Source organism: Drosophila miranda, chromosome XR (assembly GCF_003369915.1).
Source record: "Drosophila miranda strain MSH22 chromosome XR, D.miranda_PacBio2.1, whole genome shotgun sequence".
Taxonomy (NCBI): Eukaryota; Metazoa; Arthropoda; class Insecta; order Diptera; family Drosophilidae; genus Drosophila; species Drosophila miranda.
In genome coordinates, this window is record NC_046674.1 from 26,211,252 (window position 1) to 26,225,897 (window position 14,646).

At 46.7% G+C, this 14,646-nt stretch overlaps 1 protein-coding gene across 2 annotated transcripts in view; it reads right to left on the bottom strand.

Moving 5' to 3' along the window:
* The window catches only part of LOC108153079, a 62,076-nt gene extending 48,318 nt beyond the window's left edge, over nucleotides 1–13,758 (bottom strand). Inside the window, exons 1-4 of one of the 2 annotated variants that reach the window (XM_033386326.1) lie at nucleotides 13,492–13,758; nucleotides 10,650–12,127; nucleotides 9,766–10,131; nucleotides 8,590–8,746 (exon numbers count right to left, since the gene is read on the bottom strand). In XM_033386326.1, the coding sequence (XP_033242217.1) occupies nucleotides 8,590–8,746; nucleotides 9,766–10,131; nucleotides 10,650–11,161 (1,035 nt within the window). In that variant the 5' untranslated portion in view covers nucleotides 11,162–12,127; nucleotides 13,492–13,758. Of the gene's footprint in view, nucleotides 1–8,589; nucleotides 8,747–9,765; nucleotides 10,132–10,649; nucleotides 12,128–13,473 lie in introns of both variants that reach the window. The other variant, XM_017282862.2, reaches the window with a different exon arrangement.
* Between the last annotated feature and the right edge of the window lie 888 nt (nucleotides 13,759–14,646).

A 14,646-nucleotide genomic window follows, 5' to 3' on the forward strand; every position in this document is an offset into this window, starting at 1 on the left:
AAAGTAGGCAGCGTTTATTGAATTTCATTAACGTGTGAACTGGGGACGCTTCGCCTACGCCTACGCCTACGCCTCCGCTCCCAGGGATCCACTGCAATCATTTGCATGCATGTCTGTGCATGTTTAACTACATGTCGAGTGAACGGTTTCCCCCGTCCCTTGCCCTTTTCTTCCCCCCTCGACACCTTCGATGAACTCACTTAATTTTATGCCAAAACAATGACACGCCATAAATTTAAACGGATTTGGCACTGCGCCGCCGGCGAACGGCAACGACAACGGCAACCCTTAGCTAAGGGATGGCGCCGGGGGCGTTGTAGGTCAGAGCACCACGAGATTGCCGCGGTGGGTGTGCGAAGGCGGGGGGCGTAGCAGGGAGACTGACACTCTCGAGCGGCTCAAGCTTGTGCCCATGTGCATCGAACTCCCCATTAAAATGGAGCATTTATAGAGTGAAAGAAACACTGGGAACACCTGTCCTGTCCGTATAAACCCTGGGATCTCGAAGATTTCAAATACATTTCTAGTGCTGTGATGTTCAAACGGAACCTTTATTGGAAGTAAGGCTTCTTCTAGTCCCATACAGTCCCATTTCCTTTTGAATACCATGAATGAATGCCAATTCAATAAAAGTCGGAATTAGGAAACAAATTTTTCAGCAGGACTTTTGATGACACTTTCCTGATCCTCCTTAAAAAATATCTCTTTCATCTGCCTATCGTCGGAGATCCTTCTCAAGCTCTTGCCCTACGAAAGATCATTAATATTCACATGGAATACATGGAGTACTCATACGGTGCATACCGTTAAAGCTTCCGGCACGACACCAAGCTCGAACTTAAAGCTTGCTGGAGTTCGTGTGCGTTGTGTGTGCGAGTGAGTCCCTGGAGACTCGAGGAGGGTGGCCTGGCGCCACCTGCCGCTTGTCTCAGTCAATTTCAATGTTAATCCACCTGTGCGGGAGCAGGATGGATGTACATCTGTGTGTGTGAGCAAGAGAGAGAGTGAGTGTGTTTTGATATTGATATGGCAGTTGCACGCACAAGACGCCGCCACGCACTCTCTCAGTCTGCCCCCTCTATCATCCTCTTCCACGAGTAACATTGAAGCCCTCCGTTACATTATTTAGCTTTAGCTAAAGCTCTCTCTCTCTCTCTCTCCCCCTCTTTCCCCTCTCTTAGTGTCTTCATCTCTCCGGGCTCTGGCTTCTGTGTTCTGTGTCCTGTGTGCTGGGTGAGTCATCGTCATTGGCAATGCGAGAACGTTGTAACCCGTCCCAGCGGACATCATTTTCATTAAAATTTTAATAGTCCCTGCCCTCCTCAGTGAGTGTGTGTGCTCCTCCATCTTGTCCCCCACCTGCTCCCCACTTACTTCCTTCCGACAGTGAGTATATAACACGTAATATTATAAATTTAAGAAGTTATGGGCGAAACTAAAGTGCTCTGGGCACTCTGTGGGGGGGAGGAGAAAACGGAAGGGTTTCCTTCCTTCGACTGGGGACTGGGGGCCACAACTTTGTTTTTAGTTGTTGCATAAGAAATGTGGGAAAAGTCGAGAATGTGGTTCATGCAATTGTCAGAGCAGAGGGCAGGAAGGAAGCTAAACTAATCAAAAGTTAATTGATTAGCAACGTTGTCGAAGAACGCGATGGACGGGCAGAGAAACTCAGGACAAACAAATTGATTAGCAAAGAGAAATATAAATAGATGGCACACGACGGAGAGGAGGAGGTGTAAAAGGAGAGTTGACAGTGAAGCTGAGAGGATTTTATGATCCAAAAAGAAAACATCAGATCAGCAATTAGAGAAGAGAAAAGCCACAAAGGTCTTCCCTAACCATCTTAAGCTGCAATTGAACTCCATTTGAACGTTAATACAATCCCGTTCAGCCACGACTGATAGAAGGAAGCTTAATGCTTCGATTCCGCGACTGGGACTTGAGGTGAAATCATTTTGAAATCGACTTTAAGTGATTCGAGTTAAAGAAGTTAATGTGATTCCCCTTGCATGCAGATTTATACGACACCCACACTCACAAACGAAATAAATCGAAGCGAAATGGAAAACAAGAATTTCCAATAAACTAATTTGCACAAAGCGCCAGGGAAACTTTTTCTGGCAGGGCAGACAGTTGACGGGAGACCTTATGGCTCCAGCGCCAGTTGGTCCCACTACAAAATCCACGTCACTTGGTCCTCCCCCATCCGTCCATCCATGGTCCTCCTCGTCCTCCACCACTGAAGCAGTAGGAGTATGTTCGCGTATTTGTGTATGAATTTTAAGCAGCTGGAACAAATGCCAAGCCAATAAAAGGGATAAAATTGAAAAGCATCCGGGACACACGCACTTCGAAGGAGGAGGATACCTCACACCATCCCACATCCTACATCCTACATCCTTGTGGGTGTGTGTGTGGGTGTGTTGGCCACACTGGGACGTGTTAACGGCCAACGGTATTCACTGGCTGGCAATGTAATTGTAACTCCTCGCCACTCGCCTCCGCCTCCGCCTCCGCCCCCTCCCTTTCCCCTTCCCTCTCCTTCTCCACCCTCCTTATTCCTACTGAAATATTCACCAGAAAATGCCCCGACAGCTTGGAGCATCTTGCGTGCGTATTTGGTATAATAAATTAGCATCGCGTCTCGTATTATTGACTGGATTTTGAATAATAACACACAAAGGACCTCCCGGAGTAGAGTCGGAGCGACGGAAATGCTGAACCGCTGAAGGTGCAGCCTCCGAGGCGAGGCAGCCATGTTACTGTAACTGTAGCCCCAGCGACAAATGGAGAAATCGAGATGGAAAACCCAGGGAGCACCCAACGAAGAGTAATACCAGCAGGCCCCGGCACAAAGAAAGGGCCAACTAATACATTCCCCATAGAGTGGGTAGGGGGGCATATGGGGGCTCAGCACAATTGCGCACATAAATTTAGTGCGGCACACAATGCGGCAGGGAGACAAATGTATGCTACACTCAAGTCTTTTGCATTACGCGGTGGATTACTGCTTGGAATGGAATGGCATGGCACGACGCTGAGCTGCTGAAAGTCGCACATTTAAGAACGATGGGAAAGACGTCACTTTATTGCAACAATGGAAATGAAACATGGCAATCAATGCTGCTGCCATCTTGTATCAATTCTTCATGAGAAATGTAAGAGGACTGATAGGACTCTGATCTCTGATCAAAATCGGGGATCTGCATCTCCAGCTGTCTATCGTGGAACTATCGCTCTCCGCGTAGCTTCATGTCTGATATCTCCGATAATACAAAGTGAATGTGAAGGTGGAAAGGATGCACCGGAAGGATGCTAGTGTTCTCTGTAATGGATGCCGATTAATATGCGGAAAATTAAACGTATCAAGCACTCAATCACACACAACACATTTTCTTAGGCTCTTGATTTGATTCTTTGTATTATTATTTTATTATCAATCCACAAAACCCATCAGACTCCACTGCTTCTGGGATTGTTCATTTTGAAAGTTTCCCTTTCCTCTCTTCTTTATTATTCAGAATTGTTTATTTCTTTCGATTTGCCTCATGTGGAAGGGGACGCACACATGCACCATCCAACGTCTCCTTCCCTGGCCGTAAAATCCCATTTGAATGTATTACAAGCTGGAAATGTTGCACAGAAAGCGCCTGGAACGAATGTTGCCGCCATGAATTATTTAGAGCGCCAACTGGCTGGAGCGCTACGGCAGTGGCATTGAGCTACCACCCAATCTGCAGCTCCTTCTTCCTTCTCTCATGCGAGTGTTTGATTAAATTTGTAGGAGAAACAGTTTGGAGTTGGCACAAGTTTGGGGGCATCGGAAATTAACTCGTTTTATGGTGCCCCCTTTCATTGAAACTATCGCAAGACGGCAGGTAGGAAGTGGCAATGGCAGTGGGAGTGGGAATGGGGGTTACCTCGAGCTACTTAATGCCACGTCCAAGGGGTCAAAAGAGAGACAGACGAGAGAGCACGAGGCGCGGACGGAGTGGAGGCCAGGCCTTCATTTCTTGCAGATTGCTGACTGACAAGGCAATTCCACGTTATTGCCAACAATAATTCACACGCAACAAACGGCAGGCAGGCAGGCGACAGAGCAGGGTGCGGGGTAAGGCAGGGAGCATGGGGCTTCACAGGACACCAGAAGGGTGGCAATCAACAATTGTTGCATGAATAAAGCGACAAGCGGACAGGACATTGGGGCTAATGATTGCCAGCGCACACAGATCACTGAGCAATCTCCGCCGGAGCAGCACCGGGGATGGGACGAGATGGGATGGGAGTATGTCGGCTCTAATGCTCAAAATTGTGCCATCAAAAATAATGCGTAGGCGGGTAATGTCCGCCCCGTACCCGTGTACCCCCATGGACCCCACAACAAGGAGCGACTCGTTCCCCGAAGATAACGCATTAGATGATGGAAATTATCCGGGACAATGAGAGGAGAGACGAGAGATGGAGACGCCTGTCGACAGTCCATTGTGGCACGCAGGGAGACGGGAGGATGGGAAGAGAGTGGCAGTGGGTTCTGCGGAGCGGTTGACTTGTGAATGGGCCAAAGGTGAACAGTGACAAATGGAGGAGCAACAGAGAAGAGAGTAATGGACACGGACGGGACGGAATGGAACGGAACGGGACATGAATGAAAGAACCAAAATGGGCGAAAACTCTTGCGCACATCTTGAGAAATGGATACCCAAAAGATAAGACTTTAAGGGTTTGGGCATAAAAAATAATATATTGCATCGAATCCATAATCCTAGAGCCAATTTCAATTAATATTAGCCAGGGGAACTCGTATTTTTAATTAAAACCCGAGCAGGAGCAAAGAAATGGCTGCGATTAGTAGGGGGATTGGATTGATTTGTAACAGAGATGTACTGAAAGAAAGGAATCGATTTCGAAGATTGTTAAAGCATTAACTATTAAAGGGATCGAACAGAGTATATAGTACGTGGGGAAACTTCTTTGCAGAATTCCAGCCTCAAGAAGATTGAAATCTATCAATCATTGGGAAAGAAATAAATATTCTATCCCAAGGATAGATACTGTAGGATACTCCTAAAATCGATACATTTCTGGACACTCTTTCAATGCGTACCTCTTATCCAAATGCTGGCCGAGTCCGAAAGCCCAAATCCCAATTAACATACAAACCTTAAATTTATATTGAATCAATTCGCAATCTTTGAGGTCAATCTCATTTCAATAATTGCATTCGAGTCAAGAAAAGTGAACCGAACCGAGCCGGCAGCCACCGAAGGCAAAACCAATTCCCAAAACAAGAATCCAGAAATCCCACTTCCCCCTCATTGCCCGTAAACCCTTGAATGATGTGATGGGACATGATGTGTGCCCTGCCCCCTGCCCTGCGTTATGAAAACAATTTTCAAGTTTTTATTAACATGGCAGTGGAGTGGGCTGAAGTTGGGTTGAACTACTTAAGCTGCCAGGGAAAATTTCAAGTGCCATTTGTCTTTGACTCTCTGGTGCTGGTGCTGGTGCTGCTGCTGCTGCTGGCTTCCGCAGTTTTTGCATTATTTCTTGTTGCTGGCTTCATATTGGGGAAAATCCAATTGACAGCGACAGCCACAAGTGGCTGGGGGATTGGCGGCTTGGGAATTTACAGATAAACTCGTAGGAGATAGGAGTCTGGCATGCAGGTATTCAAGCTTCCCCGCTTTATTAGTGAGAGTGCCCCACGTGAGCCTCGTGAGACACGTGAGCCACGGCGGCTCACGTGACACTTGTCACTGTGCGTCTAGGGGTACATAAATCAATGCTCTGTGGGTTGAGGTGGATGTGGTTTGCTTGGAGCTGCCACACCTGATAAATCCATCAAAATCCATTCCATCCGGAAGTCCCAGCAGTCAGAAATTGAATCGGAGAAATGGGAATGCCTCTTGCGAATGGGGATTGGTGAATGGGGAATCGAGGGATGCTGTGGGGGAACAAGCAAGAGGTCCGGAAACGAAAAAAAAGAATTTTGCATACCCTGGCTGAGAGTCGTATGGTTTTAAACTAAAACTGCTCTGAATGTCCTCGAAGCATTGATTGAATATTTGCCTATTTGATCTGCCTAGATATGGCTGGGAATGCTAGAGATCCCAACCTGCTTCATAAGATCTATTAGATATATTTGTAAAATATGTAGTGCCCGAATAAGAGATCGAAGGAGAGTCTGAGCCAAGAGAAATCAACCTTAACTTCTGTCAAGGTTCGATGCTCCCAATGCTCTCGAAGAAACGACGACGAGACGAGCCTTTTTAGGGTATTTCTTGCTTCGAAATTGGAGTCCCCTGTCCCTCCCGAGCGAGTACTGCTTATTTATTTATCGAGCGAATTGTTGCAGGTGAGGCAAAGTTTGGATTCTGTTTCGGTTTCGGTTTGCTATCCACGCAGCTTATCGAAACGGACAGCTGACAGCTGTACATGCTCGTCCGAAGTGGAGTGGAGTAGTTACAGGAGGACGAGGAGCAGGACACGGACATGGCTTACACCATGGGATACGCTATTGGATGATGATGAGCCAGCGAGACAGCGATTTGAAGTGCTCTGCAGACAGCAGAAACCGCAGCGTACTTAGACGGCTGATAAATGGTTGCCTGTCACTTAGCCGCCCCTTGATGGAGTACTCCACCAAACACCCACCCACCCAGTCACCCAAACTTGCACAAACCGCACAACGGCAGCGGCAGACAAATCCGCCTTGAGGCGTGCTAAAAAATAAAACAAAATTGAAGTTTTGAAACGAGAAATCGCATTATCGGACCTGGAGCTGGACCTAAGTGGTGGCCTGGTCGCGGGACAACTCCTGAAAATGTCATGCATTTGTCATGTCCACTTGCTGGCTGTCGGTGGTTGAGTGTTACTCATATATTTAATTGCCTTGAGGATGGCTTATTCAGGGACTAACTAAAACTAAACAATTTGCTGAGTAAACAGTTCAACATTAAAAAGGATCTTTTGCATCTACGCACTGCTTGACTGGCTTTTGTCACGATGGAACACGAACCAAACGCACTGCTTGATTGATCCCTTGTTTCTGAAGAGGTAAACGAACCAATCCTTCAGGTTTCAGAAGTGCACTGCTTGGTCGATGGTTTTTTCAAAAGAGAAATTAACCATCTATGCACCTGCTTGATAGATTGCTCATAACGGGTAAAATGAACCATTTTAGTCGTTGAACTACTTATAACTGCTTTAGGTTTCCGCGGTGCCCTGCTTGTAACCTATTCTCTAAGGCAAATCGAACAAAATCTTCAGCCAATCTTTAGCCAATAAACAGATATTAGTTCCTCGAACTCGCTGAAGCCAATGTTTAAGCTTCTACAGGCAAGGCACTGAGCTGGCGTAACGATCTCCCGTTTCTCCAAAAAGTATTTCTTCAGTTCGGTGTCGTCGGTCACATTATCGACATCGGCCACATCGTGTCTGGCCACATCCATGACCACCAAATATTACTAGAATATTTTGTTTGTTTTGTAAAGTTTTCGTCTCTTAAGACCATGATCTGATCCCACATATCATGCAGTGTCTTTATGGCCTCACGGGCCCACAAAAAAGTCTTATTTAACGATAAAATTATTTTAAATTATATATTTTACTGATAATATGTTTATTTGTACATTTTCCTTGGGTGATTTTTGATCTGCCATTTTTGTTGCTATTTTTTCCCACCACTAGGCCCCTATGTAAAAAAAAACTGCACCGCCAGCAAAACGCAAAGACTCTTGACTCAGCCCAGCCTTAGTGTAAACCGGCCATGGAACACTACCTTTAATTTCTTAAAATTACCCAACGCCTGAACTCAATCTCCATGAAATTAAAAAAACAGTCGATATACAGCACTCAATCTTGAATGTTCTTATTTTGCTCCTCAAGTACAACACGTACTAACTTTAATCATGTTTAAATAGTAATTATTCCTCTTGCTAGACCCCGGGCCTGCCTAAGGTTCTATTTCAATTTAACTTTGTTATCGGCTGGGGCCCCCCCGTGGAGCATTTTTGGCTTCCAAATCAAATTCGACGCTCAATTAAAATTCAATTTGTTGCGCGCCCTTAATTAGATTCTCCCACACCCCTGGCACTGGCACTGGCACTCAGTGATGGATGGATGCAGGAGGATACGGATAGGGATAGGGATGGGAATGGGGATGGGGTCAAAGGGGGGATTGAACTTTCCGCCGAGGCAGCCATCTTTCAGACAGACAGCGCCACCTGAGACGAAGTCAGCCAGCGGACCCATGCCCCCACCCATTCGTATGCCACTCTGCAGCAAGTGGCAGCCCCACTAATTATTGTGCCCGACTCTGCTTTGGCTCTCTTTTTGGACACTTCAATTAGGTGTAATCTATGCGCATAAATTTCCAGCGCAGCGCAGCGGCACGATTGATGGCATGCAACATGTGGCGGTCGCCGTCGTCGTCGCCAGCCCTCAGGGCTAATTGTTTTCCACCATTCCCCACGCACCCCACAATTCCCCCGGTTTCGTTATTCCGCATTCCGTATTCCCTTTTTTCTTATTCAATATCCATCCGGTCAATGGCCGTCCTGTCGCAACGGTGCCAACTACTGTACTCACCTGCTTCTGCAATGTGTTGGAGAGCTCCTGGAGGCACTCCTTGCGCTCGAAGCGCTCGAACTTGAAGCTGTTGGAGCGGTACAGCTCGTTGTCCTCCCGCCTCCGGTTGCGGCACAGGCGGCGCGTGATGATGTTGCCACTCCCACTCAGCCGGGGTCTGTCAAAGGTAATTCAATTTTTACGGATTAGTCAAGTGTATTTGGTAATTATTTCATCATTAGAGATTTTATCGATTCATTTCTGATTGGTTTGCAAGGCATAACAAGAGGAGGATTCTTTAGAAGATAAATATAGCTATAGCTAGTATATATGAACGATCGTTCAAAGCAGAACTCTTTCTAAGGAAAACTCTAATTAAAGATTAAGATCATTTCATCGATGGAGAATCGATGGTCTGCAATGAATTGTATCAGATATTATCTGAATAAGGAGCTTACTATCAAGCAAATATTTAAAATTCTCAGGGGAATTCCCACCCTGGGGAACGATGCTGAGATTTGGGTTGTTGGACGAGATTTCATCGCCGTACTCTCTCTTGGTGTTCCATCGTTAGCCCTTCATTACCCATCAGAAAAATAAAAACGAACTATCTAAGCCACCCAAATAGGACGAGTGGCAGCAGTGGGGCTGGGCTGCCCCAATCCCAGGCACAGCCACAGCAACAGCAACAGCAATAGCAATAGCCATATCATACCCGGAGCTCGTTAGCTGGCGCTTCATTAAAATTTCACACATTTGGGGGCCTGGTAAAGAAAACTTTGCTCCATTTACCTTATTGCCAGGCGGCGACGACGACTACAACGATGCGTCCGTCGGCTTAAAGCCACAGAAAAGTTGAAGGCAGAAAATTTAAAACGGAATGGAACGGCGACCCACTTTGCATTTGGGTTCATTCAACGCCCGCTTCGGGCTTCGGGCTCCGGGCACTTCAATGAAGACCAAGTGAACCCAATCCCAACTCAACCGCAAGGAAAACAAATGAAAAACTAGGGAAAGAGGGTACAGCGTAAGAGCGAGTGGTGGGCTAGGAGGAGGTGCAGTAGGAGTAGGTGTAGAAGTAGAAGTAGGAGTTGGAGTTGGAGTTCCCTCTGCGGCAAACAAAAGCACAAGCCACTGGAGCAGACTCAAGTGGCAGCCACTTGGTGGCATCCACTTGTAACTCCAGATGCCACTCACCCGCAGGGCTTGCAGTGCGTCATGTGCAGATCCCAGTTGAGGTGGAAGTTGAACATCCGCAGCTTGGCCACCGCTCGCTGCCGCAAAGAGATGTCCGGCTGGGCCACAGCCCCGGCCCCAACAGTGGCAACGGCAACGGATCCGCCTCCTACGGCAGCACCACATCCAGATACAGATCCGCCGGCCGCTGTCAGGGTGGGTGCTCGCTGGGGATTGGGATACATCATCACGGTGCCGCTGGGCGCTGAGGTAGCGAACAGGCGACGCGAAGAGCCAGACCCTCCACCGCCGGCGGCTCCGTGGCCATGGTGCCCGTGACGATAGTACTGGTGGTGGTCCTTCAGAGTGTAGAAGCCGCCGGAGGATCTGAAACGAAGACAAAACAAGATAGTATAAGATCTAAAGAGACTTCGAATCGTATAGTAAACGAATGTTAAAGGATCGAAAGGGAATAAAGTGGGAGCAATGCATATAAAGAAACATGGAGCTCTACATAAATTGATAGTTTAATAATTCGCAAAATGTTCCATAGTCGTGTATTAATAGAAAGAAACACAGAATCATAGAGCTGCTCGTACTCGTATGCTCGTAGGAGCAGAGCTTCAAAGAAGATTATAATCATTCAAATATAGGGAGAACATCAAACGAAGAGATATGTGTAAGGAGCATAAAGCGAATCACATTTTAGAAATCATATACCCCTAAGCTAGTCGTAAAATCCAAGAGAAAACTTTTCTAACCATGAGGTGTTTATGAATGATTCTGAATGTAGCTTGATATTCGATTAGATTGAGATTATGGACTATCCTATTTAGGAAACAGAATGATGGAGGAACCTCTTCGAGTATACTCGTCAAGATCCCATCCCCGTTTTGGACACTTACGACATATTATCGCCGCTCGGATCGCCCACGCAACTGGTGACGGCTCCCATGCCACCGCCGCGTCGGGGCCGGCTCTTGCGCCTGCGTCGCCGACGCCGCTCCGAGGAGGCGGTCCGCGTCTGCAGGACATGCTGGCTGAGCGACTTGCTGGCGCCGCCGGATACGGGCAAGGTTTGGCCGCTGCTAGCCAAACGCCGCCCGGTGGCATTGCTGCCTCCTTTGGCAGTGACAGTTGCAGTCGTTGCCGCCGCACTAGCGGCAGATGCCGCCCCTCCGGACGTCGCTGCTGCCCCGGGCAATCCCTGAACGGCAACTACCAGCTGCCCATCGCCGAACCCACCCGCCGAGTTGATGGTATCGGTCGACTGTGGTGTGGCGGCATTAGCTCCACAGACGATGGCGACGGCGGCACCACCGCCACTACTGACGCTGCTAGCATTCGGCTGCTGTTGCTGGCTCTGGGATTTCGTGTTGCGCAGGCTGTGGTTGACTTTCCGCCACATGCGTTCCATGTTCTTTGTGTGTGTGTGGTTTTGGTGGTTCCTTGTGGTTCCTTCCTGGGGAGGGTTTTGGTTACCTTTTCCTATGCAATTTCAGCTACCTACGAGGATTGGGGCTCTAGGGACCTCCTCCGGGTGCCGTTACCTCCGCCTCTGGCACTCCTCCTTCAGTAGGGCGTATTTTTCGATGTCTTCTCAGTTTTTGGAGGCGATGGCAATGGTGTTGGTGTTGGTTGCGGGTTTCTTGGAATTCATTTGCGCTACCTGTCCTTTTCTCTAGCAACATTCTCACTCACTCGCATACACATTTACAAAAAAGCTACGTAGCAGGAACTATACATTGTTTATTAAATTTTTTGTCGATTTTTTTGTTTTCTTATTTTTTTCACGATTGTTGGTATAGTTTAATGTCGATCGTTGTTGAGTATATAACCATTTTATTTGTTGATGTTGTAATTTGGATTTTCTTGTTGAATTTGATTTATATTTTATTCGTTGGTGTAATTGGTTTTACGATTTTATTTGTTGGTGTAGTTTTAAAGTGGAGTGTTGTTGATTTTTTTTAGTTGTAGTTAAAATTACGCTTTTTGTTGCAGTTTTTATTTCGTTATTAGTCGTTGGTGTAGTTTTAATATGGATTGTTGTTGAGTTTCTGTTTTCGTAGTTGGTTTTTAGATTGTATATGTAATTTTTATATCGATATTAGTTGTTGGTTTAGTTGCAATTTCGATTTTGGTGGTTTTTTTAGTTTCCATTTCGATAACTGTTGGTGATATTTTGTTTTTTTTTTAATATTGTTGCAATTAAACAATAATTAAAACTTCGATCGAAGCTGAAGGTGTTTTTTTTTCGATTTTAGATCCTGTTCTTGTTTCTCATCGAATTTTCGCTGTCATTGCGACTGCATTTTTCTCGTATTTGCTATTTCGATTGTTCTTCTTTCATTGTTATTTCAATTTCAGTTGTTATTGTTGTTGTCTATGGAATAGCGGAAGTAGAAAACAAAGAGCATGAATTGAGTTTAGTTTCCAAACTCTCTGTCTCTCTTTCTCTCTCCATCTTATACACTCTTTCTGTCTCTGTGGGTGTGTGGGGCCCGCCTAAAAACCTTTTTGTCATGAGCTTTTAGGTTAAGCACGCGATTCACTCATATTTTGTTGTCGTTTTTGTTGCTGCTATTCTCGTTGCACTTGTGAATGAATTGTGGAATTTTTTGTTGGTCCACTAAGCCTCTCACTCTCTCAATCTCAATCTCTATCTCTATCTCTTTCTCTTTCTCTCTGCTCTCCATTAACTCAAACAAAACGGGGAGACTGAGAGAGGCACACACCAACACCCCACTCTCGCACACACCTTGCGGTGACGACCAGGAAATTGCGCACGATATTTGTGCAATTTTGCGTTAATAATAAGCAATATTACGAGCGCACTCCGCAACGAGTACAGTGGGTTGCCAGCACGTTGTCAGGTGCTGCTGCTAGAGATGGTCCGCCCGGTCCAGCTGCTCCCGCTCTCGCTCCCGCTGGTTCTGCTCCTGCTTCCGCTGCTGTTAGCGCCCGGCTGGCTGGCTGTTGGCACGTTGAGTCAACATGATTTCTGTTCACCAACACACACGACAAAAAAAAAACACACTTAGTTGTCCCTCCCCACTGCACAGTGGAACGAAACGCAGTTCAAGCTACAGGAAGAGAATTCTGTAGCCGTTAAGCATCACAGTGTAGTGAAACAAAGTAGAGTCAGGTGACCCATTCGTTTTTAGGAAACTTCGGTTTCTTGAACGCCTTTCAAACTTCTTTAAGTTCTGCTTTTTCTTGCTAACAGACAAAGATATAGAAAAAAACTTAGACCTTCTTGCCCGTCATCATTGCTTTCAGAAAACAACCGACGCGTGACTTGTACCACTGTGCATCCCAGAGCAACCATCGCAAAAAGAGAGACAGCAAGGGCTAGATAGAGATAGAGAACGAGAAAGAGAGAGCAAGAGCGCGCTCTCGTGCGCCAGCATTCGCTCTTCGGGACGTGCGTGGGCGCAAGGCAAGGCACGGCACGGCAGTGGCGCGACAGAGTATCGTATCCTGTCAGGCTCCTGTTCTGGAGCACCCGTGCGGTGCCTCGTGTTGCCGTGTCCTGTGTATATAACAAACACGTTGCTCTGCAAAGGAATTCCATGCCATCACTTGGGAGAGGGAGAGCGAGTCGATAACAGCTCACAGATGCTTTCTCTCTCGCTCGCTTAACTGTTTCGCAGCCTCAATGAAGGTTTTTGTTGCCTACATTTTGGGGCCAGCACACACACACACATACACTGCCTAAAACACACACACCGATAGTTTTTTGCATACTGGAAATGGGATAAACACTTGGAGTTGTGTTTAGTTTGGTTGATATTTTAGAGTCCAATGGCAATCAAAATTCACATTTTTATCACACAAATCGGCTACGCCACTTGGCCAGAGGAGCAGAGCTGAAGCCACTGCCCGTTTATTGGCAACGCGCACGCACAAATAACAGAGTGGCTCTGGCGGCGTCAGGTTACAGCAAGCGGCTGCAGACAGATTCGCGGCACGGCAGGGCACAGCACGGTACGGTTCGCGGTTCACCAGCCGAAACCTGAGCAGCACCGAAAACGAGACCGAAAGTAGCCGAAGCCCAAACAGAAGCTGAAGCCAAAGCCGAAGCCGGAGCCGGGGAGAAAGAACCCTCTGCAGGTCGTTAAAATGTAAACATTGGGAGCAAACAAAACGGTTCCGGGCCTTGCAGGATAAGAGCAGCGCAGGGGTGTTGAATGAATATTAATGCATTTGTACAAATATCGATATTGTCCTGATAGATTAATCAATTTTCTTTAAGATTTGTAAAATAGTCGTTTTAATGGTATAAATTCATAAATTTATTTACACACTTGAACACTACACGATAGTTACATGTATCGATTGTTCAATCGATAACTTCCAATTTGCAACATTTTTGTTTGCCGTGTTCTTCCACGACTGCTTTAAATATTTCGGATCTCTCGGACCTGGATACCATCTTCAACAAGGAGCTGCTGGACAAGTGCCTGGATACATAGCCGTCCTGCCGTCGCGGTGACCGATAGAACCCGCGGTGGCGCGCAACCATTTTTGTCTTGTCCAGAGAAAAATTCAAAACTGCTGCTGATATGAAACCCTAGCGGAGAATGTAAGACTCACAACAGCAGGAAGGTCCAAGTCGCATTGCCACCATCAGTAACAACAAAAACAGCCGGGGTCGCCGCACGGTTTCCTATGGCCTGGACAACAGATCCGACACAACCACCGGCTCCCATGTGGGCTCCCAGGCGGAAGATCCACCTCGATCCACCCTGCAGACGCCTTGTCTATCAAGCTATCTCTCTCTTGGCAGCAAATTTAGCAAAGTCTTGTGTCATTACAGCTTTAAGGAGCTCCCGAGTACAAATACAGAAACGGGATCGAATTCAATCGCCTATTCTTTTATTTTCACAGCAATTTACAACA